Below are 27,944 nucleotides of genomic sequence, written 5' to 3'. Positions count from 1 at the left end.
TTTTTTGTGTTTATTTTATACAACTAATGAAGATAGTGTTGTCTGACATCATTTGTAACAACTTTCTACTGTCCTTGTAAAGAGAGAAAGGTAGTGCAGATATTTAGTAGTTTATTGCCCTGTTGCTCAGGCAACAGCATCTGGCAATAGCAACACTGAAAAGGCTACATTTCATTTTTAACCCGAAAAACATTAGGAAGATGCCCTGAGAAAAATCTTGCACCTTTCAACCTTGCCCATTGTCTGTACAGACTTTCATCATAAAAACTACTCAAAGAAATGTCTACCTGTACTGGAAAAGGATCTTATGTAAAACATTTCAGGTAGAAGGTTGATTGATTAGGGGTAGACTGGATTCTTCAATAAAACATATTTAATCCAGAATCACGGTTTCTTCATCTTTGGTAAACTCGTTCTACCATAAACTTGACTCTTAACTTGTAGTGATGCATATTTTTGCCTCTCTTTGAAATAAAGGCTCAACCAATGCAAACATGGAGCGGGTTCAAACTGAATAACAGTACTGCATCTATTTTTAGACAAGGTGCGCACTGAATGTCTCTTTGGCTGGATCGTACTGTATCATGTCAAATAAGTCATTGGGTAGCAAAAATATGAAGACTCTCATTAATTATTTTTGTTTCTTATTCCACTTTCAGCACTGTTGTATCAGAAGACTCTAGAAACTTGTCCCATGTACTGTACCTGTATTTTATATATCTGTTTTGATGTAGTGAAGCATTTTAACAAAATAATTTGAAACAGTTCAGTTCAGCAACAGTTACATCTCAATGATTTTTTAAAAAATCCCTTTAAACATATTTCAGTTGGCTATATAGACAGATAAAATATAGTACATATGAACATTCATTTATTGTAGTGCAAACACAGTAAGTGGAATCCCAGTGCAAAATATTTCTGTCAGCATTCTTCTGAAGTTTAACATAATATTAATGAGTGAAATGTAAAAAAAAAAATAAACCCACCTCTTTTGGGCAAAAGCTCATGGGCAAAAGAAAATCAGTCTCCTCCAAAATCTTATTCTTCTTTTTTTTCCTTTACCTTTGCTGAAGAAAGGTAATCATGATAAATTTCAAAAGGACATGTTATGTTAAAATGAAGACACACTGTTAACTGTGTATTTTAATCCAGATCATTATTATTTATTGCCTATTGCCTTAGACCATCCTTGTGACCCATTTCTAACATCACCGCACATGCTAAACGTGGACCAGGACAAAAACAGGTGGGAGTAAGTAAGGCACACAAGACTTCATCTCCCTATTTAGTTAGGTTCTAGTTCTATGCACATTTACCTGGATGTATGGCCCATTGAATTCAATAGCATTTCTAAGCAAAAACACATAAAGTTGCTGCTAGGTTATAACTTGTCCTCTCTGAAAAGAAAGAAGTTAACATACTGAATAAGTAAATAAATCTAGATGGAAGCTGAAATCCATGCTGGCAATTCTTGATGATGACGAGCACCAATGATACTCTACAATAAACTGAAATATGGCCAGTTTCTTAAATTAATGTTACAAACATGATTATTTTTGATATCTAATACTGCCTTAGGTGTAATCAAGAGTTTCTCTCTCTAGGACCTGCTTGAAATTAAAAAAAAAAGCTGTTTCACAACTCTTTCTGATGTGTTTCCCTCACCAATATTTAGTAGGTCAATCCTGTGTTTTAAGAGAATGTTTACATTTAATAGGAATCACTGTACTGTACATGGCAAGCACATTGAGTGTTGCTAGATTTGATAAGTACTGTAAATTGATTCGAATCTACAAATATATGTCCTCTAAATTACAATTTTAACACACTGATAACATCTGAGTTGTGTGTACTTATTTTAATTATCCTTGACACCTGTAAAATACTTCAATATATTAAAATAAAAGGGATGTGGCCATTTGTCAGCATCTGTGTTGAGACTTTGTAAGTATACATTTGTATGGTCATCTTAAAATTGATCTGAATTCTAGGAAACCCATTGACATTGATTCAACCTGGCCATGTGGGGACCCACGCATAAGAAGGCATTCTAATGGAAGGAGTAACCGCCATATGGTACTTTCCCCAACTCAAATTACTGTGCAAACGTTGCAGAAAGATAATGTGCCCGTTGGAACTGAGACAGAGTGGAGAGTGCCACTACAAATACAACTTGATTTTCCCCCTTCAAAGTATAGGTGATAATATATGAAGACAAAACTATTTGTTCCTATTGCCAAAAATAGATAATGAATGACTCCTGTTGAGATGTATATTTGCTTAGAGTGTTTTGCTTATTTTTATTATCCCACAACATCACAAAACTTTTAATGAAACACAGGTAATGCCTCACTTTAAAGTATTCTTATTTTTTCAAGGGATGTTGTACGAAAGGTTTTCAAAAGGACGGAATGTTTATTTTCAAATACGGAATGATAAAAGCTTTCAAATAATATTTAAATTCTGCTGTCTGAGATCACAGCTGCTGGTAAGTGCGCTTGGAGTGGGGCTGCGGAGGACGGCTAGGGTTGTCCCCCCATGCAGCCCAAACCAAGTGTATGTGCGGCCCAAACCAAATTTTCATCTTCTAATGAGGCCCATGGATGGTGAAAGGTTGGACACCCCTGCAATACATAGTGTTGCCTCTGGCAATAAATTACACACTTATTGGGGGGGGTTCTTTTAATATTTTTAGACTGTGGATAAGCGAATCAGTGTATAATGATCCCATGGATACTGACTTCCTAATGTATCCCCCAAATTAGACTGAACTGGGAACCAAATATTTTACAGACACTGTCAGTATTTTATTAGTACAGTGGTGCCTCGCTTGACAATTACCTCGTTAGAGGAAATCACTTGACGAGTAGTTTTTTGCGATCACTATTGCGATAGCTAAACAATGATTCAATACGGTTTTTCCATTTTACAACGATCGGTTCCCTGCTTCGGAAACCAATTTTTTGCTTAACGATCAAAAACAGCTGATAATCGGGTTTCAAAATGGCAGCCAGCTGTGCAAAATGGCTCCCCACTGTGCTTTAGGACGGATTCCTTGCATTACAAGCACTGGAAAATGGCCGCCCTATGGAGGATCTTCACTGGACGCTGAGGTATTTCGCCCACTGGAACGCATTGAACCGGTTTTCAATGCATTTCAATGGGCTTTTTCATTTCGCTTGACGAGGATTTCGCTTAACAGCGATTTGAACGGAACGAATTATCCTCGTCAAGCACCACTGTATTATTAGTATTATCACCAAAATCTTAAAAGAGGCTTACACTGAGTGCACAACACATTTCAGGCATTTTGCTCACTTAGAACTTCATATGTACACACATAAAACGGCTTTAATACTTAATTAAGAACTACATGCCACAGATTGTGCTATAGAAAGATTTTTGTGGAGACCAGCTACTTAAGCAATTTACAGTGGTGCCTCGACTTACAAACTTAATTGGTTCCGGAACTCTGATCGTAACTCTAAATGGCTGTAAGTCGAAGCACCATTTCCCATAGGAATACACTGAAATGCAATTAATCCATTCCGGCTGAAGAAAAAAATCACACACAAAAAAAAGAAGAACCCACTACAATACCCATCAGAAACGCAATTAATCCATTCTGGCTGAAGGGGAAAAAAGCAAAGCAAAGCAAAGAAACCGTGCAAGACCCATCGGAAACGTGATTAATCCATTCCTGCCAAGGGGGGGGGGGAAGAAAAGCAAACAAGCTGTGCAAGATCCTTCAGAAATGCAAAAAAAAAAAAGCAAAGCAAAAAGCAAACACCGTGCAAGACCCTTTGGAAATGCAAAAAAAGCAATTACAGCTATCTAAACACAGGTGAAATATCAGGATATAAGTCCTAACATAAACTGTTTCCTGATATGAGAGTTTTGACTGCATGCAGGTAGCATCTGCTTGGTATCATGTGGGCCAGATGATTGTGTGTTTTATACAAAATGGAAAAGCAGTATCACTTTAACCTCTGCAGTGCTGTTCACTGGCAATGCATTGCTTCATGCAACTGTTGCTAAGGGAAAAAGGAAAATTGCAGGGATTACAGTATTGTACATGGAAGTGAAACAACAAAAGGGGTGACATCAAGGAAGGGCAGCTATTTTATAAGCCATCTGCTAATCCTGCAAGTAGTTACTTTCAACAAATACCTGTACGTCTGTTTGCTGTGTGCCAGTCACAGGTGGAAATGGCACTACATCTTTATAGCTACTACTGGATGACGAAACCATGGGCCATATAACAGTGATTGTCCTTGACTGTTATGAAGGGAGAAAATCATCCTGAAAGCAAACTTTAGAAGTACGTGTTGAATCCTTCATTCAGTGTTGAAAATCTTTTAACCACAACTTCAGAATTAATTTCCTGACCAGTAGTACCAAGGAAATAATAACTGACATACCAGGTAGGGTTAGCCATCAATGTGTAAGGTGTATAATTTGTAACAGAACTTGAAAAGCAACGAGAAGACATTGAATGGGTCTGATGTTTGCATGCTTTTACAATTGATTAATAATATATATTTTTTTAACATTAATAATTGAAATCTTGTCCATACTACCCAAAGCATTTCTACATTTTTAAATTGTAGGTACAAATTTTCTACTCATAACCTCTGCTTTCATATGTGCACTGTGTACAATTTATTTTCCCCCTTGTTGGTTTAAATTAATAAACGAACTCAACCCTTTCGATGTTTCTGTATGCATTTGTCTCTAACCTTCTTGATGCTATTTATACCAGGGACTGGAAACTTGAAATCCTCCAGAGGTTGTTGATCTGGAAATCCCATCAAACATGGCCAGTGGTCAGATGATGGTAGTTGTCGTTCAGCACTATCTGTAGAGACCTCCCTGCCCTATGCTATCGTACATGGCACCTTACACAGTCTTGTCCTTGCTCCCAAGGAATGTGCCACCGAAAATAGTGTGGAAATAGGGGAACAGAAGAAAGAATGTGTACAGTTATTACATATATTCAAAGTCTAATTACAGTGGGGAACGTGGATTAATATGATGAATGGAAAATCTGGGGTTTGAAAAGGGAATTTCAGGGAATGAAGTGGCATCTTGTACATTTCAAGAAGGTCCACCCACTGGGAGCATAGAGAGAGAATAGAGGCAGCCATTGAAGCAGTGGGAGACTATCATTTTGACTTACTGTGGTAAGAGTTCATGATACCACAAACCAAGATGCAATGTGAAATGAGGATTGAAAGAAAATTATGGATAACCCTAGGAATAGGCAAACTTCCTATGAACAGACAGAGTGTAATAGCTGTTGCAATGCCCCCCCCCACAACAAATAATGTTATCTGTTTTAGGGAGTATCACATCCTTACTGAAGGGAGCAGCACTTATCCTATTTTCCACCTCCGGTGTTAACAATTCAAACCAAAAATACATGTTGATTATAGGGTACGGTGGCTGCCCTTTGCAGCTCCTCTTCAGGCAGTAAATTGGCTTTGGAAGCCCTTCGGCACTGCCAATATGAAATTAGGTTAGATTAATGCCCAAAGAAGTAGACTTGTTCTATGAAAGCTTACATTACAATACAGCAGCCAGTCTTCAAAGTGCCACAATATCTTTGTATTTTATTTTATTTGTTTATTTTGCTTTTGGATTATGTTTCTAAAAAGAAAGTACATCATGTCATGCACTTGGTGGCAGTCTTGCACAATACTGTGTTCCAATGGAAAAACTTTTAAAATTATTGCTAATCTTTATTTAAACTTAATCCCCCGAGAATCGTGAGTTATAAAGCCTCAGCATATACACTACCAGCCATGTATAGGAGTAGAAGGCCAAATACATGAACATAGTTAATAATCTAAATAACTTAGGAGGTATAAAAGAACCTGCTATCCTGTTTTTGGATAAAACTAAGTTTCTAGCTCAACTTCGTGGGATATACCTACACATTCCACCCATCTGGCCACCCCAGATCAGAATACAGTACAGTATTTTAAGCACTGCTCAGGGAGTGTTGGGAGGAGGTCCATTTGGGGAGAGCTTTTATTGAGTGCACGCACTTCCCTAACCATTCGGGCGGAGTAGCAAATACTGCCGCTATTACGTTTAATAAGCTACCCCTTTTAACCCCGTCGACTTTTAAATGCAGGGTATTTCTGAGAGGAGAAGGCAAGCTTCATCCAGGAACGCTGAGAAAGCCTCCCCCGACCTCCTTCCGGGTGAGCCAGAAAAATAACTTTTACCCAAGCTCCTAAGGTCCTTCATTGTCATTTTACAAGTTTATTCCCAGTGTTATCAACGCAATTATCTTCTACCGTGTTTCCTCGAAAGTAAGACAGGGTCTTATAATAATTTTTGCTCCAAAAAACACATTACAGCTTATTTTCAGAGGATGTTTTATTTTACAGTCATGTCATCGTCTTCTGGTTGCTGCACAAGGGTGGAGGGCCGGCTTTCACTTAACTAGGGCTTGTTTTGGGGTATTATGAGCATCGTGAAAAAAAATCTTACTAGAGCTTATTTTCAGGTTAGGTCTTATTTTTCGGGGAAACAGGATATGCCCGTTTCACCTGGTACCCCACTCGTCCACCCAATCACGTTTGCTGCGTCTGCCAATTTTTTTGGCTTAAAATTGCGCTCCAGACGTGGGAGGCTCATACTGAATTAAGCCGGGTTTTGCTATAAAATGCCGGCACTTAATGCCATCTCTGGAAGGTAGAGGAAAAGAATTGCAAAACTATAATGCTAATCCTCACACCAAAATACTATATTACTATATAAAGATTCCCGTTCGAGAAAGGTCCATTTTAATTCAGGTAGAGGGAGACTCACACACCCCGCACAACTCGAGAGAAGGGCTGAGAGGTTTGTACTGTAACCCTACAGCCCCAAGGGGGCTTTTACCTGGGAGTAAGCACCGCCCGGCCCGGTGGACCTTACTTCCGAGTAAACACGCAGCAGAGCGCCGCTCGGCTGCTCCGTCTGAGGGCAACAATTTGGCTTCCTCGTCAGGCAGGCCGGGGACGCTGCCCTCCCCTCAGCCGAGGTGCGGAGTTCATCGGGAAGTCTTGAGGAGCCACCCGTCGGGCCGGTCGCGCCACTCGCGGGCGCCTCCTTTCCCCCACCAGCAGCCTCTCCGGCCTCACAGACTGCGCAACGCACCTGTCCTGGGCGGAGGCGGTGGATGATAAGGAAGGGAGGGCGGGCCAAGCCTACGGGCAAGTGCAGCGGAGGAAAGCCTTCCCGCTTCCTCCCGGGCCGGCTGATACGCGAAAAGTGCTGCTGAGCCTAGGAAGCCGGTGTTGAGCGTCGCCCTCGGGCCCAGCGGGGTCTGTGTGCCCGTCACCATCGCCTGCGGAGGAGCCGAGTGGGCAGCCCACGTGAGACGATGCGGGCCGGCTGCAACAGTGAGTAGCGCCAAGTTTCCGTCTCCTTTCCCCGCTTTTGCTTCCTTTAGTCCGGATCCGTGTAATTTGTGTGGCTACTTTACCACTTTCCCGGGAGGGAGGCGGATGTTCTTGGCCTGTCTTCACGCACTGGAGCCATAGAGGAAGTTCGCATGTCAGAAAATGAGGCGCGCGCGCGCGTGTTCCTGAGCACGTACAGAATGCTGTGCCCTCGGTACCCAGCAGTCCGCGCCTCATCAGGGGCGCAGGAGGGCTGGGTGTGAGATGGAGAAAGCCTTGGCGTCCCTTGGTATATAGAGGGCCAACTCTCATCCCTAGGGACGACAGGACCCTTGTTTCAGCCTGAAGGAGGCTATATAGAAAGTTTCATGTGAGAAATTAGGAACAGGAGAGCTCCTGCCTTATTAAACAAATACTGTACATTGGTGGCCTGATGTCCTGTAGATTAAGTAGATTTTGATAGCATTCCCAAATCAGGGAGATGAATATGTTGCACCCTATTCCTGAAGGGAAATAGAAATCAAATCCCATTTACTTCCAGGGAATTTATTTCTTGTGGATTACAATTGCGCTCCAGGCCTCCAAGGCTGAATCCACAAGACAGTAATTTGTCTTGTGGATTCTAAACTTAATGATCCACCATTGAGCAGAGTAAGATGTTTGCCTCAGGTGAGGGGCCATGAAAGAGAAACGAAGACCTGGTTATTTAATTCATTTTGTGTTTCTACTGCTCCTGGTGGAGAGAAATGCTAAAGAGATGTTCTTCCTCTTGTGCCCAAATAACCTGACTGGCAGTGGACTATGCACCTTGACTTGGTGTGGGCATTTGCTGTTCCACCTGTGTCAGCATAATCTTTAGAAAGCTCAGCTGCTTCTAGGGCAGTTCTTTCAGCTTTGCGCTGGCAGACTAAAAAAGATAGTTATCCACAGATGTTGGGCGATTAAAGTTACTCTTGTTGGCCTTGGTCATCTCCAGGAAATGGTCACAGCTTTAGCATCAACCAGTTCATAATACAGTATGTTTTTGCTAGATGGAGACTGTGTTCAGAGCATGTATGAATCAGGAATGTAATATCTCTGTGCAGAAGTTACAAACTGCAAGAGGATGACTAGCTGGAGCACCATTTGCCCTCTTGTATGTTTGTGCCCTGTTTGACCCAGCCTTTTGTTACCATGGGGTGGTGGGGGGAGAGATACAAATCCAGTGAATAAGTCCGTAGATTTTTTAAATAGCTTGTTTAATGCAAGTATTTGGAATAAGAGTGAGGAGATTTGGTTTCTCATTTGTGCTTGCCTTGGTTTCCCTCTGGCCAGTCCTACTTCCTTTTAGCAAACTGGCTTGCTTGGTGCCTGTGAAGATAAAATGAGGTGAGGGATACCTTTTCAGAAATTTTTGGAAAGTGATTAGGGAGCAAATTATGGCACTTAATATTAAGGAGAGCCTAGTAAGAATTTCAGGTGGTGTTTTTGCAATTTCTTAAAATATGCTTCTCTTTGTTTCTGAACTATTTGGGTGTTTTCCCCCTCAGAATCCTTTCGATCCTTGAATTCTGCTTTGCTTCCATCTCTGGCATCTTCCCAATTTTGGGGTGTGGCTCTTTTTCACTTGCCTAGCCCTACTCCCAGGCCTAGCAGTACCTGGGGGTCTTTCAGCCCTTTAAGGGTGATTATAGAAGCTTGTGGGACCAAGAGTCATTGGGGACTCATGCCAGTAGCCCTGGGAGTGTTTGAGGACATGGACATTGAAAATGTAAATTGATGTGGACCTCTACCCAAATACAGACTTGTTTCATCTTGCCTTATATATGCTCGGATATTTTTGAACAGGTTTTTATTAAGAGGTGTCAAGGTGGCAATTGCTGAACTGGAAGTGTTCTCAAGTGCCACAGTCATTATAGTTAAGTGTTGTGCTGTCAAGTTGGAATTGACTAATAGTGACCCTGTTAGGGCTTGCAAGGTAGGTGAAATATTTAAGGAGTGATTTTACCAGTTCCACACCACCACCATGAGTTTCCATGGCCAACCCGGGATTTGAACCCTGGTCTACAGAGTCCTAGTCCATCACTCTGTCCACTACACCACACTGGGTACCACAGTAATTACAGTTGTATTTCAAAAATGTATAAGTCATTAATAAATGTTGACTGTGCATATCATTTGATGCACAAATGCCATAATCATTTAGTCAGCATGACCAGTGACTGTGCAGGCTAGGGGAATTGCGGGAACTGCAGTTCAAAATGTGATTTTTCAACTCTGATTAAAATGCATCATCACTGACAAGACGTATCCTATTATTTTTAATATCTAAGGGTAACACTGACACATTTTTGAAATAAAGAACCTTGCTTCTTAATAAACATATGCATGATTGAATTGATAAAAAATTGGCATATTGTTCTGTTGTTTCAATTTTAAAATGCATTAAATTCAATTTCTGTTCTTTCTGGCTTGGAATCAATGCATCAACCACAATCTACTGAGCTAGAAACAGTAGCTCTGTAGAGGTAAAGTGCCTCTTTTTCATCTAGACCTACATAGGTTTTTTTTATGTGTTTCTTCTTCAGATTTTATTAAGTTAGTTGGGTTTATTTTCGCATCTGTCTGTGCCTGGTACTTTGGATCCCTATTGGCATATATGATACCTGAAGACTCACTGATATCAACTTATGACAATCTTCAAAATCTTGCAGAAAAACCAAAAGTGAAAGGTATGTCATCTTCTGCTTGGCATCTTAGAAGACACACTGCAATTTAATTTGCATTTTTGTCAAATAATTGTGCTTCTTTATACATTATGACATGGTAGTGCTGCGGGGTTAAACCACAGAAGCCCCTGTGCGGCAAGGTTGGAAGACGAGCAGTCGTAAGATTGAATCCACGTGACAGAGTGAGCTCCCGTTGCTTGTCCCAGCTCCTGCCAACCTGACAGTTTGAAAGCATGTAAATACAAGTCGATAAATGGGCACAACCTTGGTGGGAAGGTAACAGCGTTCCTTGTCTAGTCTCGCTGGCCACGTGACCACGGAAACTGTCTATGGACAAAAGCAGGCTCTATGGCTTGGAAACAGGGATGAGCACCGCCCCCTAGAGTCGAACACGACTGGACTAAATGTCAAGGGGAACCTTTACCTTACCTTTATACATTATGTTAAATATAAGGGACCTGACTGCTGAGTGAAGTAGATGTCTCATTCTGTAAGAGCAGCTTTCTGTGTCTTCCATTACTTCAAATGTGTGACCATTGCCCACTCCTCTTCCTATATCTCCATATGTTTCTGCCTTGTTCCCTGCTTTAGCTATACCTTGCAAAACAATGGGCAAAATCCTGTTGCGGACCCAAGCAAGATGACCCTATGTTCCTCTCAACTGCCTGGCCTGAAAATAATGCACACCAATATGTGGTTAACAACCTTATTAAACAATGTATTGTAAGTGAAATTGTAGGTGGATGATAAAAGGGGATTGGTTGCAGCAGAATACCATTGGTGTAACATAAGGGACCAGTGATGGGTCCCTTATTATGCTACACTTCCTCCCCCCCAGACACAAGACCCAATCAAGTTCAGCAGTGAAAATATTTAATTTGAATACATTGAAAGCTTCCTGCGTCCCGTTTCAGATTCTAAGGCTCCCTTTTGCCTCGGGGAAACCTTTGGGGTCCTTGGGATGTGGCAGAGGACCTTTAATAGTCACAATTTGCCCCTAAATCAGTGGCGGAGGTCCCAACGTTGGTGGTGGCAATCTGGTAGTGATTTTAACTATTCACTGTTTCTCTTCTTCCCCAGTCCTGAAGCAAGGGGAAAATGAGTGAAAATAATTTCGCTTTGAAATATTTTTTATGCCCAGATGAATATTGACATGAAAACTTCAGAAAGTTCACAGTCCTTCATAGATGTTTTTAAAAATATTATTTCTTTAATTCTTTTCAAGACAGAGACTGCATCCATGTGCCATATTTGTCAGATTTATGGTAGCTTAAAACTATTTTAAAATACAAAATAAATATTTGAAACGTAACACATAGAATATCCCTATAATTATGCCCATAGTACAGGTGGAAGCTGATGCCAAAAGAGAGAGCTCTTAAAGCTATGGATAAAGAAGAAATAATGTTTTAATTTATTTTATTGTACATTGTCTTCGGGGCTCTAATTCAATGCATAAAATAAAATCAGCAATGGAAATAGCAAGTCCTTGTTTTATTCCCAACTAGCTATTGGAAAAAGGCATCTGAGGTCTCATAAGACCAAAACGATGGTGTAAATACAAAATTTCAGCAGTCCATCACTGTGTTTCTGCTCTTCATTAGTGAGAATCACTTGAGCTATCCCTCTTTTGACAGAAGCAGCAGTTAAGCAATCATAGTTGGAAAAACAAAAATTCTGATGTGCCTTGTATTCACTCTCTCTTATTTATCAGTTAATTATCTGTTTAAAATAATGCTATAGTCCAGAAAACTAGGTTCTGCATAACCTAGTCCTTCTAGATTACATTATTTTAAGCAATCTGTTTCCCTCACCTATGTGTGATTTTTAAATAGTTTTATGCACTACTGCTTTGACTGGATTTTTAGTATTACTTGTATTTTCTATTTTTGTGTTTTCCACTTCCCAGAGTGACATTTTGAAAATATTTGTATACTTGTTGATCTTTACCTCAATACTGCCTGTTAATGATGCAAAATGCCTCCTTATTCATGTTCATAGTATTATCATATTTTGTTTATGTTAACCATTGCTGTATATAAATATATATTCATGAGCTAGTTATTTTGTTTGCCCCTCTTGAAAATTGCAAAACCAATAGACTTCTGCTAAGAGCCTGGGCCTGAGTAACATCTGGTATATGCTAGCTATTGTTTGGTTTTGGTACAATCTGAATTACCTGACATACCATTGCTGTGACTGTTGTAAATCTTTCACAGATCACTGTGCCATCCAAATGAGGATGTGAAGTAGATGGAAATTAAAAGTAGGCCTATAATAAAATCTGCAGTGTGCCATAGTGTGACATATGCCAGGTGTTCCTTGTGGCCACCTAAGTTACTTCGTGACTGATTGAAAGTTCTTCCAGATGAAGCTTTTACTGTGTAATTGCCTAGTTTCATTCACTGCATGTTACAGGGTGTCTAGATGTTATCTTCTAACCTCCTGCCGCCACTTTAATCTCTTTTTTTTTGCACGCGCACACACACACACATACACAAACACACACACAGAGAGAGAGAGAGAGAGAGAGAGAGAGAGAAGGAGAACCTATTTAAAAAAGGAAAAACAGAATAACTATGCAGTGTATTTTGATTGGTAGCACTTCGAGATGTCTCTCTAAGTGGCAGGTCCTTCATGGAGCAATAACTTCTTAGATCAGCACCCATAATTTAGGTAGTGTGACTTTAGAATTGCACAGGGTCTCATGATGAATCAAATAATGGTGGGATTCTTTCTACTGAAGGCTTCCCATTTCTGTATTTTGGTTTTATTTTTAATTTTGTTCCATCATTTCCTCCTCTTTTCCAGCTTTTCAATCTGGAATGTATTTAAGCACAATGTTTAAAATGGGAAGATTACAGTATAAGTAAATTTGTGTTGACAAGGATTTTTTTAAAATAGTCATGTGCTAGAAGGAAATTAAAGGAAAACAAATTTCAGTCCAGAAATAGAAGAAGTGAAAGCAAGGTGTGGTGCTCTGTTGTGTTTTCCATTTGGATGCTTTCTAGATTTGTGACTAGATAATCTCAAGGAGCTGGCATAAAGTACTAATTTCATGTCATTGATGTTTTAAAATGGCTGCAATGCCATTTTAGTACCACATGATTTCAGAGCACATATCCTGTTTCCCTAAAAATAAGACCTAACCTGAAAACAAGCTCTAGTATGATTTTTCAGGATGATCATAATATAAGCCCTACCCCCCAAATAAGCCCCAGTTAAGTAAAACCCCGCCCTCCACCCTTGTGCAGCAACCAGAAGAAGATGACATGACTGTATCTGAATAAATGTAAATTGTTGTACATGAAAAAAATAAAACATTCCCTGAAAATAAGCCCTAATGCATTTTTGGAGCAAAAATTTATATAAGACCCTGTCTTGTTTTCAGGAAAACACGGGCAGTTGCCTGTGAAAAGGCATGGTGCACCTATTGAAAACAATGTGGAAGGAGGAACTGGCCAGAAGTGTAACCGTATTAGAGCAGGGCAACCTACATGAATTGCCTAAAGGAGCATACTCTATTCCAGAGGTCTCCAACCCCTGGTCCAGTGCCGGTCTGTGGCCCTGGCCGGACTGCGGAGACAGATTTTCTGCCCCGTGCACACACTTCCCCCCACAGCCTCTTCACACATGCACATGTGTGCACCCCACGCACACCCCTGCCCCTTTGTGCATGTATGCAAGTGCCCATGTGAGTGAGCACTGCCCCTTCGCACATACGCATGAGCATGGGTGGTGCCTCCCCGTGCACCGACCCCATCCCCCCAACTGGTCGTGGTGTCAAAAAGGTTGGGGACCACTGCTCTATGCCACCACTAAGTCCCGATCATTCTCTCCAGTTGTATGCTTCCAGGCCGTCCATTTTCTATAGGTTATAGTGTTATCCAAGAAAAGGCCAAGCTGCAGTGGGTCTCCTGTCTCCCACGCAGCTACAAATACAGGAACTGTGATCACTTGCTCCCCTAAGCTTTCATCTTCAGGAAGATTGCCTCCCTGATCCCTAATTTCCCCTGATCACAAATGGGAGAACTTCTCTTAAGAGTTATTAGCAGTGAGGCAGCAGGCTGATCTCAGCTAGGATTTGGCAGGTATAGAAAAGGTCCCCACTATCCTCCCAGCAAATGCCATGAGGAATTCTTAAAAATACAAATAGCCAGTCAAGGAGAATACCACATTCTTCCAGTGTCCCTGTTTCTATTATCTCTGTACCATGCTTTGGAGTTGTACAGACTAACTTAAAAATAGCAACTGTGTGATCACAATCATGACTGAGACATGCGGAGGAAGGGATTGAAGTCTTTTGCAATTTTTCCCTAATAATCTCAATGTGGGGAAAGAGGGGAAACTAGGGTAATATTCAAAGATGATGGTTACTTGCCCCTTTAAGCAGCTGGATCACAGTGTTTATTCATACCACACACTTTTTTTTTTGGTGAGAATTATTCCTGAGTTGACAACATGATGGTGGGGGTGGGGGGACGATAGAAAGGAGGAATTAACTGAAAGGAATGAAAACAAATGAAGTGATCTCATTTTTAAATATAATTCTTGAAAAAAATAGGTGCAAATTTTTAAAATGGAAATATTTAAAGTGACAAGGATCCATCTCTAAGCTCTTTGCATTCATTTTGTGATTTCTATTTGCATTTTATTTTTGTGCCACCCATCAGGCCTAAGGCCACTCTGGGTGGTTTACAACACATAAAACCAACAGATTACAATACAGTTTAACAAAAGAAGAATATTATTAGAAATAATAAAATGCAAATAAACAGTACCATCAAAATATAAAAAATATCTTTACATTTAAAATAGTGGGCTGGATCAAGTTTGCTTACTAAGCTCAGCAGAGTCTGCAGGTATAACGTGTTTCCAGTTATTTGCAATTTTAAAAGAATTATATGATCACATTTTTGATGACTCGTAAGAATAAATGTGCTTGATCATATTTATTACTTGGTCATATTTAATAACTTTAATAATTAATAATTTTGTTCATAATGTTCTATAAATGATGGGTTCCTGGCATTCAAAGATTTTCTCTCTGGTTTTCATTGTAGCGCCACCCCCCAAAAGACAGAAATGTGACCACTGGACTCCATGTCCACCCGGAAGTTATGCTTATCGCATGGTCAGTGGTGGTGGCAAGGACAAGTTTGCTAAAATCTGTTTTGAGGATGAACTGTAAGTATCTGTGTATAAGGCTGCTTTTCTGATTTATCTTCTTTGAGCACATCAAACCTGGACTAGTTGGATTTGTGTTCCAGAATTCCTAATGGTAGTGGTTCTGTGAGAAACTGCGAAGGTCTAACAGAATTAGTGTCTTGATGTTCTATAAAAATGAACATGCTGCATAATGAAGTTGTCATATGTCTCAGGAGCTCCCAATGCTCTTTTTATATAAAGTCAACTATTTCAAAATCAAACACTACATGTATTAGCATGGGAAGTTGTCTACCTGACAGACTTCCAAGATTAATACTTTATATCTCAATTTCAGACTCATGAGTGAAGATAAAGGAAATGTTGGAAGAGGAATAAACATTGCTATTGTGGACTGTGAGTAAAAAAAAAAAGCAACATCACCACAAATGGACATCCATCTAAAATATTTCCCATTTTTCTGGAATAGATTTGATAGATTGGGGAGGAGCGGCAGCATAGAGAGAGCATCTGCCTTGTGTTTCTAGTCTACTGGCAAACAGGTGTCACTTGATGGAACCTTATATGTTTAATAAAAGGCATTATGTCTAGCCTGAAATACATATTAAACTAGTGCAGTTTAATTGGTAGAATACTGAGCCTTGAAGCCCTTGTTAGCTGGCTTTATCCTGGCCCAAGTAGCATGGTTGCAAGAAGGCTTTTTGAGCCATTATCTGGAAGCCGTTAGTTTATCCATTTATTAATTTACTTATTGAATGGGTTTATTCTGCCTGTCGGGTTAAAAAAACAAAACCTCAGAACTGTTAACAGTAAAACAAATAGAATAATGATAGTTGTCTAAACTAAAAAACAAAACAGTGCTGGAATGATAAAATAGTACATTGAAACCATTCAGTCAAACAACATGAGTAGCTTAATTGAAAACCAGGGGTTCATGAAAACCTGCAGGAAGTTAAATGACCAGGGTAAAAATCTGGACTGAATGTCCACCACTGGATAAACAAGTAAATCTTTAATTGATGCCCAGCATGGACTGCAACACAGGGCTCATTCCACATAATGGGTGCCAAAAGATAGCAAAGTACGTAGTTGGAGTACTGTATAAATGATTTTCTGTCTTTCTGTGTTTTTTGTGTATTAGGAGTTGATAGATTTGATTACTGATACTGCAAAGATATTTTTATTGCTTGGTGTTTTTTTTTTTTTTTTTTTTTGGTTTTTTTTTTTTGTACTGCTCTTTGCGTTAAAATTACCTAGATTGTTCTGTTACTTTTTCTGAGCTGCTTTTAGGCTGGAAACAGGATACTGTATAGGGGTTATAAGCAATCACAATATTGAGTGAATTACAGTTTAGATTTAGTGCACAGACTACTTTGAACCACATTTGATGGGTGGAGGACCACATAGTTTAGAGGGCATGTCCTTTAGACTCTTTGCCAAATCTCCATTGCATGAGAATTCCCCTGCACATAAGTTTGAAGAGTGAATTCAGTACTTGTTTGTTCTTATGTTTGAAGGCAAGCCAGCGGAGAAATTGTTCATTTTTAGTTGCCTCATATTTAAGATTACAGAGTCTGTTTTTATATTTATTTTCAAATGTTAGCAATATTTTCTGTTTATTTTCTTCAGTAAAAACGAAAAGGTAGATAAATCCATACACATAGAAATAACTCTAAACTGAACATAATTTTATTTACAATCATTTACATAACAAACAAAATTAAACATTGGGACTTTCTTCTGGCTTGCTTTTCATACTATTTTCATGTCAGCAGTACCTAATTTGAATGTTTTCTCAGAGAGATTAAGACTTCTTTAGCAAAAATTAAAAGTATAAAGCAAGTACATATACAAAGTTTGAATGCATTCTAATAAAACAAAAATAGTTGCAAATAGATAATTCAGTGACAAAGCTATTGCAGGATGGGAAAATTTAGGTGCCAGATGATAATGACTGTAAGGATAATGATTTTAGACTGTAAAATGAATTAACACTGGAGGCAACATTAGCATTAATGAGGGCCTAAACACAGAGACCATTTGAATAGTTTTTTTTTTCCTTTTTTAAAATCTATATATTTCTATGTATAGTCACATATGGCTGTTCACATGGCTGTCAGTTCAATTGGTACATTTCTTGCTATTTGTGCTAGTTCTGTAGGCTACATATGCCATCACATCGTACTATAAATCGATTCATTTTCTGCCCTGTTTCTCAGTCCCCAGTGCCCTAAAATGTTCTTTAAAAAAACTGTAAGTGATATATCACTATTTTCTTGCCACTTCCATTAGTTGATGCACCACCTGGTGGGTGTCACATGTAGCCCTTGCTTCCTTTTTTAAACTGGGTGCCAGCGGGCGGGGGGGGGAGAGAGAAACTCCCTCCTGAGCAATGTAGTTTGTGGTGTTGCTGCTGCAGCTGCAGGAACTGTCTGTGGAAAGTAAGCAATCTATCCTCAGTCTTTTTTATTTAAAAAAACATTTTAAGGGTACAAGTGCAGTGACCATGCAGCGGCCGTGGTGCCCAAGAACCCGATCTATATGCATAGTAAATAAATCGATGGCTGAGTTCACACAGGATGAATCAAGAAGGATTGACGCAATATAAGGATTGGATCATTTTTTTTAAGGCCACGCTGGGGAGGTGGGAAAAAAACAATTGGCTGACCAAATTAATCGATGTTATCCAGTGGCGCTGCGGGCTAAACCGCAGAAGCCTGTGCTGCAGGGTCAGAAGACCAGCAGTCGTAAGATCGAATCCACGCAACGGAGTGAGTGCCCGTCGCTTGTCCCAGCTCCCGCCAACCTAGCGGTTCGAAAGCATGCAAATGCAAGTAGATAAATAGGGACCACTTCGGTGGGAAGGTAACAGCGTTCTGTGTCTAAGTCGCACTGGCCATGCGACCACGGAAGATTGTCTTCGGACAAAACGCTGGCTCTATGGCTTGGAAACGGGGATGAGCACCACCCCCAAGAGTCGAACACGACTGGACAACAATTGTCAAGGGGAACCTTTACCTTTACCTACTCATACGTCATGTCAAAGGAAATTTATAAAATGATTTAAATAACCACAAAATCAATATAACTGGGGTTCTTTTGGAACGTGTGATTGGACTGTTAGTGATGTGCTGTTAAGTTAGAACCAACCTTTAAAAGGCTGAGTAGTTTCCCAAAGCTAAAATTCACAGATTAATTTCTACATGTTAAGACTTGTTTTACACAGCTGAATATTATGCACAATTTAGAATACATTAGCAAAATCCTGTTGCATAAATTTACAGAGGTCTAACTCCAATCAGGCACAGATAATTTTTAATTTACATTAGTGGAAAGTTTCCTATTTCATCCCTGCCTTTAGCGGTCTCTTTTGCCCTGGGTAGGCCTCTGGGAGCCTCAGGACAGGCAAGGGAGGAGCCTTTAATAGTTTTTTTTTAAAAAAAAATCACCGCTGACAGGATTGGGACCTGCAGTGGTGATTCTGGACTATTAAAGGTACTCCCTCTTCTGAGGCTCCCAAAGGCTTCCCCAGGGCAAAAAGGGAACGCTGGGGAGCCTTGGAACTGGTAAACGGGGCAGGGGAAATAGAGGTTGAATCTGACATGCCTGTTTGTGTTTCCAAATGTATATATTTGATTTTAAACAGGATTGCTTTAAACAAAAAGAACACTTAATAATATTGCTCAATAATAATAAGATTTAAATTTTCATTATCCACCTTGATACCTTTTGTAAGGGCATGCACAGTGGCATTCAGAATATATATATATTGCACATAATATGTGCTCAGCAGTAGCCTTTTGGTTTCTAAACTGAATATTATTGAGAGTAACAGTAAAGCATGTTTGTAGCATGCTTTTTTCTGGGGTTTTTGTTTTGCGTTTTGTTTTGTTTCAGAAAATGTGTTTTCTTTCTTTTAGATATTACTGGAAATGTTGTTGATACAAAAAATTTTGACATGTACGAAGGAGGTAAGATGCAAGCCTGTGTTCAATATTGAGATATAAAAATCCCTGCTATCAGTCATAATTCAACGTCTCTGAGCCTGGATGCCCAGGATACAGCAGTGGCCTTTGCACAATTAAAGCTAGTATGCCAGCTGCCCCCGTTCCTGCACCCAGTCACTGGCCACAGTGACACATGCCCCTGTTTAAATCATCATCCGGATTACTGTAATTTGCTCTACATGGGGCTGCCTATGGAAGGTGTCAGGAAACTTCAGCAGTTCCAAAACGCAGCAGTCGGATTGCTGACTGGGGTTGGTTAGGAGGATCGCATAACCCCCATTATAGCAGCTCCACTGGCTGCCAGTCTGTTTCTGGTCTGGTTCTAACCTATAAAATCCTAAACAGCTTGGGTCCAAGCCATCTCAAGGAACATGTCTCCCATTATGAACTTGTCTGAGCATTAAGATCATCAGGAGGGGCCTTTCTCTCAGTCCCAACACCTTCACAGATGTGCTTGGTGGGGACACGGGAGTGAGCCTTCTCTGTTGCTGCCCCCAGATTTTGGAACTCCCTCCCTCAGGAGGCCAGACAGGCCTCATCTTTGTTAACCTTCTGCAAACAGGCAAGTACCTTTCTCTTCAGCCAAGCTTCCCCTAAATGACTTGCTGCCTGAGTGGGGGTTTTAAATGGATTGCTGTGCCTTACTGCTTTGAATGTGTTTTTAGTATTCCTTTTGTTTACCACATCTTAGAATAGTATTTGTTTGCTCCTACTTTAGTATTTGTACAGTGGTGCCTCGCTTTACGAGCGTCTCGTATAGCGATGAATTCGCATAGCGATCCCTTTTCCGGGATCGCTAATGCGAAGGCATCGCGTCGGCCCCCATGGCCGAAATTCACATAGCGAAGATCGGTAAGCGTTTCGCTTACCAACCTTCGCTTTGCGACCCGCGGATCAGCTGTTCAGCGGGTCCAAAATGGCCACCGGAACAGCCAAAATGGCCGCAGGCAGCGTTTTCGCGCCCTTGGTAAGCGAGGGGAGGGCGCGAAAACGCTGTGCGGCCATTTCGGCAGTTCCGGCGGCCATTTTGGACCCGCCGAACAGCTGATCCGCGGTCTCGCTACGGCCAAAATGGCTGCGCGCAGTGTTTTCGCGCCCTCCCCTCGCTTACCGAGGGTGCGAAAATGGCTGCCGGACCCAGAAAACATAGCTGTACAGTGAGTTTTTGACCATTAAACATGGCTTTTTTTGATCCGTACAGCGATGTTTTCGCATAGCGAAGGTTAACCTAGAACGGATTAACCTCGCTATGCGAGGCACCACTGTATATGTATTGTTTTTAGCTTGAAATAATTGTCTTTTAATGATGGGAGCCACCTTGGGACTATTGTTGAATATCACAGTGTCTTAACTTCCCTCCAGAACATGTCTGCTGCTGTATTAATGGAGCAGATTTATTTTTAACATTCATGTAATGCTCAGTGATCACAAACGTTAATCCTAGAGCAATATACCTAGGCTGGAATCCTGTTTCTTAACATAAGCCATATTATAATTTTCAGTCTGTTCCTCCTCTGTAAACAAACTGTCCCTACTGTGGTTCTCTGGATTGCCTGCTCATGTTGGCTTGGTTCATGTATACATGTCCCCGGACAATTGGGGTGAGAAGAATTGACATGTACCAGGGAGGAATGGACTGAAAGTTATGATTTGATTTACTCTTAAGTCAGAGGTCGTCAACCCCTGGTCCGTGGCCTGAGCCAGACCGGTCCATGGAGGCAGACCACCTGCCCATCTGCACGCACTCCCCTCCCCACAGCTGCTTTGCACACACACACAAGCGTGCCAGCACTCTCCCATCCCTTCACGCAAACGCCATGCATAGGGGTGAGTGGGCGCACGCGAGGGTTGTACAGGTGCTCCTGCACATGCGCGCAAAGGGGTGGCAAAGTGCTCACACCACTGCTGGCATGCACGCGCTCCCCCACCACTTTGCACATGCATCCAAGAGCGCGCACGAGCATGGGGGGTGCTCCACCTTCCTCAGAAGTTCAGCCAGTCTGCAGTCCCAAAGAGGTTGAGGAACGTTGCTCTAAGTAACAGGATTTCAGCTGAACACTTGTAAAAATATAATTTGACTGGAGGTCCTCAGGTACTTTTCATTTGTGAAAGCTGAGAACTCGCTCACAGATCTTTTGCATGCAATCAGTTGTCAGAAAGACCAAGAAACTGTAATGGCTCATTAGAAGTGAAGTGAAATGTCAGGTAATGGACATGTATGTAGATATATTTTTAGTTGCAAAAAAATTTCAACCCACAGATTTCTCTGGATCAATGGCTGCTTTCATCAAAAGTGCCCCCCAGAAATCCCTGCTCCTGATGGTGACCGATGATGACGGAAGCACAAAGTAAGCAGTCCCTGTTCTTAATGTAAACAGTAGTTCAGCCTTACAGATGTTTAGAAATAAAATCATAGAATGTAATGGTGTATTTAGTTTCATCCATCAGTTTTACCAAGCACACTGAGATTTGCCTATGGACATCAGCCTTCTGGACATTTTTAAATTTAAAAAAACTTTTTTTGGAACATTCAGGCACTGGCTTCTTCTCGAAGCATCTCTTTCAAACAGATGTCTTGGGGTTTTGCATACAGCCCTCAGAGAGAGAGAGAGAGAGAGAGAGAGAGAGAGAGAGAGAGAGAGAGAGAGAGAAATTGTCTACCCTACATTAACAAAAAGCATTACAGTGGTGCCTCGCATAGCGAGGTTAATTCGTTCTAAAAAAAACACCGCTATGGGAAAACATCGTTAAATGAAACGAGTTTTCCCATAGAGATGCATTGAAAACCGGATAATCCGTTCTAATAGGAACGGATTATCTGGTTTTCTCCCTCCCCCCGCGGCTTGGATCTGACCCGCGGCGGCTACCTCCCTAGAGTCCGGCCATGGCTGGGGTAGCCGCCGCAGCTCGGATCCAAGCTGCGGGGGGAGAGTGGGGGGTCTGGATGCCTTTCAGGCATCCCGGGCTTGGATCTCACCCCCTGCCGGTTACCCAAACCATGGGTAACCGGCGACGGGTGGGATCCAAGCCCGGGATGCCTGAAAGGCATCCGGATCCCACCACCCTCCCCCCACGGCTCGGATCCAAGCCGTGGGGGGAGGGTCGGAAGCATAGCCGGACTGTTCGGCAGCCGCCACGGCTCAGATCCGAGCCTCGGCGACTGCCGAATAGTCCGCTCCCAGCCTCCCCCCACGGCTTGGATCCAAGCCGTGGGGGGAGGGTCGGAAGCATAGCCGGACTTCTGCCGGCTAAGAGGCCGGCGATCGGGCAGGAGGAGGTGGGAAGCTTCGCCCACCTCCTCCCGAGCGAACGCCAGGTTTTCAGCAGGCTGACAGGCCGGCGATCGGGCAGGAGGAGGTGGGAAGCTTCGCCCACCTCCTCCCGAGCGAACGCTGGGTTTTCAGCTGGCTGAAGTCCGGCGATCGGGCAGGAGGAGGTGGGAAGCTTCCCCCACCTCCTCCCGAGCGAACGCTGGGTTTTCAGCTGGCTGAAGTCCGGCGATCGGGCAGGAGGAGGTGGGAAGATTCCCCCACCTCCTCCCGAGCGAACGCCGGGTTTTCAGCCGGCTGAAGTCCGGCTATGCTTCCGACCCTCCCCCCACGGCTTGGATCCAAGCCATGGGGGGAGGGCCGGAAGCATAGCCGGACTTCAGCCGGCTAAGAGGCCGGCGATCGGGCAGGAGGAGGTGGGAAGATTCCCCCACCTCCTCCCGAGCGAACGCCGGGTTTTCAGCCGGCTGACAGGCCGGCGATCGGGCAGGAGGAGGTGGGAAGATTCCCCCACCTCCTCCCGAGCGAACGCCTGCTTGTTCAGCCGGCAAATGGTGCCTATGGGGAAAACATCGCAAAGCGATTTTCCCCCATAGGCAACATCGGTATGCGATCGCAAAAACGATCGCAAAAAAGGCATCGTTATGTGGATTCCTCGTTATACGAGGCACACGTTATACGAGGCACCACTGTATAGGAAGAAGACAATAAGCTATCTGATAATAATATCAGTGTCTGTCTGTCTGTCTGTCTGTCTGTCTGTCTATCTATCTATCTATCTATCTATCTATCATCCATCTGATGTAGCCTTTTCCTTTTAGAAGCTCTACGTAATAGAAGGTATAGAGTTCAAATAATTCTCTTAGCTATCTCTTCATCTCTCATAGATTAAAGGAAGATGGGAAAAAGGCAATATCTGAACTAGGAAGTAAAGAAGTGCGGAATCTGAGATTCCGGTCAAGCTGGGTGTTCATTGCCGCAAAAGGTTTTAAGCTGCCAGAAGACATAGAAAAGGAAAAGGTAAGATTTGTTTAAGAAATCCAGAATGGCGCGTAGTACTTTAATAGATACTGGTTTTTCGGTCAAGCATTGAGACTGATTTCAAAGTAGTGTTACCCCTATTTTTATTGATTCCATTTTGGTTCTCTTGTGTCCCAGCATTCCAATTTTACTGTACACCTTGCATGGGGGGAAAAAATCCTCCAGCAATTTCTCTGTGTTGAGCTGCAGCTAAAGGGAAAAACAGAGCTTGTCTTTACTTACACAGTAAAACTGGATATGACATTAATTTCATGTGAGCAACTAATATTCACCCTTGTAAAAATGAATAGCTACTGCAGTCCGTGAGGGATGAATTCTACTTCCTCATCACAGGTCACCTACACAATTTCTGCACCTGCTGTCACTCCAATGAGACCAATGAAAGCTTCCTTCCCAGGTCTAATTTGCTGTTTTAGTTTGAGTTTCATGGAACTTAAAAAAAATAGAGAGAGAGAGAGTAAACTACTTTGAGTCCTGGTCCCAGTCTTGCCTGCCTGACCACTGCAACAGCTGGTACAGGTACATGCATACGAGCTACAGTACTTACTTGGCATTAGTACTGCATCTGATTTATCCTATGGGGACTTACTTCACCCTTCTCAAGAAATGACTGAAAAGAGAAAGTCTGAGTCTAGTTGTGAAGGAAGTACTGCTGCAGCAAAATACTACAGAGTCATATGGCACCTTCAGAACTGGCTGATCTATTATATTATGAGCTTTCATGTTCACACAACCTACTACCTTGCAGTGCCTGTACCATAAGATTGGACATCCCCCATTGTAGCTGCTGTGAAGTGCATATGTTCCCCTCTATCTGTGTTGACCAAGTACAGCAGGACCCCCTTATCTGTGGGCTCAGTATCCACTGATTCACTTATCTATGATCTAAAAATATTAAAAATATTAAAAGAAAAATCCTAGAGATATATATTTCTAAATACAGTAGTGCCTTGACTTACGAACTTATTTGGTTCCGAAACGCCGGTCATAACTCGAAATGATCGTAAGTTGAAGCACCATTTCCCATAGGAATGCATTGAAATGCAATTAATCAGTTCCGACTGAAGGAAAAAAAAAAAGAAAGAAAACAACAACAACAACCCAAAAAAACCCCAAAACCCTGCAAGACCCATTGGAAACACAATTAATCCGTTCCGGCTGAAGGGAAAAGCAAACAAACCATGCAAGACCTTTTGGAAATGCAAAAAAAGCAAAGCATAATGCAAACCTGCAAGACCCATGAGAAATGGGGAAAAAGCAAAGCAGAGAGGAAACAAACTGTGCAAGTCCCATTGGACATGCAAAAAAACGCAAAACAGAAAGCAAACAAACTGCACAAGACCCTTTGGGAATGCAAAAAAAGCAAACAAATCATGCACGACCCATCGGAAATGGGGAAAAAGCAAAGCAGAAAGCAAACAAACCGTGCAAGACCCATCAGAAATGCAAAAAAGCAAAAAGCAAACAAACCCCACAAGACCCATTGGAAATGGGGGGGGGGGAAACTCCAAAAAAGCAAACAAACCCTGCAAGACCCATCGGAAATTGGGGGAGGGGGGAGCCCAAAAAAAAAAATCCCTGCAAGACCCATCACAGCATAGAAGCATAATCCCACAATCCAGCCCAAAACCACAATGCAAAACCCACCCAGAACAGTTTTTAAAAAAATAGAAATCAGCACCTTACCAAGCAGTCCGACGCCTCCTCTGATCGCACACTCTCTAACTGCTGGGGTGAAAGAACTACAAAGATGCAGCCTTGTCACCACCAATAGTTAGCAATTTGAATTCCCCGCCATGGTTATATGTCGGGACGTTCGTAAGTCAAGGCACCACTGTATAAAGTTACCAGAACTGGCCACTAGAGGGAGCCAGAGGCCATGCTGTCTGTAACATTTGCTATTAAAATAGCATTTTCTGTAATTAAAATTACATTCAGTATTTGTAGGAGAGGGGCTTGGAACCGATCCACCATGGATACAGGGATCCTACTGTATAGCACTGAAAGTGAGAAAAGCTGCTACTAGATGTTGCAATATGCCCAACATCCAATATGTGATCACACCCATTTTGGGTGCAATCACACAAGAAAAAAATGTGATGGTTGTTGTGGGTTTTTCGGGCTCTTTGGCCATGTTATGAAGGTTGTACTTCCTAATGTTTCGCCAGTCTCTATGGCAGGCATCTTCAAAGGACAGCACTCACCAGTGCTTTACTGTTTTTGTACATTTATTTGTACATTTGGATATTCGTCTATGACCGTATTAAACCTGATCTGATCTGATCGGACATCATGATGATGTGCTTTTCTTGATGACTAGTCTACATCACTGCTTTATTGACTACGCAGAAGCCTTTGACTGTGTGGACCACAACAAACTATGGCAAGTCCCATCTTATCTATCTCCTGAGAAATCTATATGTGGGACAGGAAGCAACAGTTAGAACTGGATATAGAACAACTGATTGATTCAAAATTGGGTAAGGAGTACGACAGGGCTGTATATTGTCTCCCTGCTTATTTAACTTATATGCAGAATACATCATACAAAAGGCAGGACTGGACGAATCCCAAGCTGGAATTAAGATTGCCAGAAGAAATATCAACAATCTCAGACATGCAGATGATACCATTCTGATGGCAGAAAGTGAGGAGGAATTAAAGAACCTCTTAATGAGGGTGAAAGAGGAGAGTGCAAAAATGGTCTGAAGCTCAACATCAAAAAAAGCTAAGAGATCTTGGCTACTGGTTCCATCACCTCCTGGCAAATAGAAGGAGAAGATATGGAGGCAGTGACAGATTTTACTTTCTTGGGCTCCATGATCACTGCAGATGGTGACAGCAGCCACCAAATTAAAAGATGCCTGCTTCTGAGGAAGAAAGCAATGAGAAACCTAGACAGCATCTTAAAAAGCAGAGACATCACCTTGCTGACAAAGGTATGGAAGTGAGAGCTGGACTATAAAGAAGGCTGACCGCCGAAGAATTTATGCTTTTGAATTATGGTGCTGGAGGAGACTCTTGAGAGTTCCCTGGACTGCAACGAGAACAAACCGATCAATTCTGATGGAAATCAACCCTGAGTGCTCACTGGAAAGACAGATCCTGAAGCTGAAGCTCCAATACTTTGGCCATCTCACGAGTAGAGAAGACTCCCTGGAAAAGACTACTGTATTTGCATCTGTGAGGACTGAACCAAAACAATATAATGAAGAAGTGAACTAACTAATTAAATTTGCTTCTCTCTCTCTCTCTCTCTCTCATTTATTTTGTTTTTATTTATTTATTAAATTTATACCCCCCCCCCCCATCTAGACACACGCCTACTCTGAGCGGCTAACAATAAAAATGGAATAAAAACAGTATAATAAAATAAAAAACAACAATAGTAATATGGTTCAAGATGCGGAAAAAATAAAAATAATCCATTGATTATTATGCTAAGCAACAAGATTCCAGCCATTATAGTATTATATTTTTATTATTTTCTTCTCTCATAGTGCTGTAAATTGCTTCAGGATCTGTGCGAAGAAGTGGTTCTAATAAATCAAAAATAATCTTAGCAGTGAGAACAGAGCAAACATGTTTTTAGCATTTGTCCTGGTGTTTGTTAGACGTGTGGATTCTAGAGCCACACTCAATTCTTTTATATAGGAAATGTACAGCAATGTTTTCACCATTATTTTAAAGCTATAAACTGAATTTATTTTCTATGTGCTTTTAAACAGGTCAACCATTCTGATAAGAATAAGAACCGATACAATGGCTGGCCGGCTGAAATCCAGATAGAAGGCTGCATTCCGAAGAACCTGGGAAGCTGAATTCTGAACTTATGTCAGCAAAGTAATGCATTCTATGATTAAAACATGTCTCTTGTATGGAACTTTGTTCCATAGGTTGAATTTAAATGTTCATAACTGTACACCAGACAAGACTCGGGTCCCATGGAATGTCAGTTCTTGCAGGCAGTTCTTCTCTTTATGGGCCTTAAATAAGCACAGTTGTTCTTCCTATGAATGTTGTTATGTTATCGATTAAGAAAAATTAATTGGTTTTTAAGTTGCAAGATTATTGCAAGCCGTAGAATTTTTTGAGTATTATCTCCATTTTCAAGTGTGATTGAAAAGGCTAACTTCTCAAATCCAACAACCAAACTAGGGAATGAAGCTTGTGGGTGGATTTTCTGTCCAGCTCCTCACGAGTCTCTTCTTCCTTTCCTTGAAATACTGTACTTTTCAGCCAAATCTAGTCCTTAAACTACTGGTTTCCTGGTTTTACAATTTATACTTGAATGTTTTTATATATTTGTTTTCTAATTATACTTGAAACAATAAAAAGTTTTTGTTTTTAAATTCA

At 41.5% G+C, this 27,944-nt stretch overlaps 1 protein-coding gene across 4 annotated transcripts; it reads left to right on the top strand.

The window, feature by feature from the left end:
- The first annotated feature begins 156 nt into the window (after positions 1 to 156).
- Positions 157 to 27,944, top strand: FAM3B (FAM3 metabolism regulating signaling molecule B). 4 transcript variants are annotated; one of them, XM_072994157.2, is made up of 8 exons: positions 157 to 6,209; positions 9,965 to 10,108; positions 15,169 to 15,292; positions 15,609 to 15,667; positions 19,192 to 19,242; positions 21,539 to 21,626; positions 23,435 to 23,567; positions 27,317 to 27,944. In XM_072994157.2, exons 1-8 carry the CDS (start codon positions 6,134 to 6,136, stop codon positions 27,407 to 27,409), a joined length of 768 nt encoding a protein of 255 aa, XP_072850258.2. In that variant the 5' UTR covers positions 157 to 6,133; the 3' UTR covers positions 27,410 to 27,944. The 4 variants fall into 4 exon arrangements, with proteins under 4 accessions (XP_072850258.2, XP_072850260.2, XP_072850259.2 ...); XM_072994158.2 differs by lacking the exon at positions 157 to 6,209 and adding an exon at positions 6,223 to 7,397; XM_072994159.2 differs by lacking the exon at positions 9,965 to 10,108.

Source organism: Pogona vitticeps, chromosome 3 (genome assembly GCF_051106095.1).
Source record: "Pogona vitticeps strain Pit_001003342236 chromosome 3, PviZW2.1, whole genome shotgun sequence".
Lineage (NCBI taxonomy): Eukaryota > Metazoa > Chordata > Lepidosauria > Squamata > Agamidae > Pogona > Pogona vitticeps.
The sequence above is the reverse complement of the archived record's forward strand: the minus strand, read 5'-3'. Positions and strand labels throughout refer to the sequence as shown.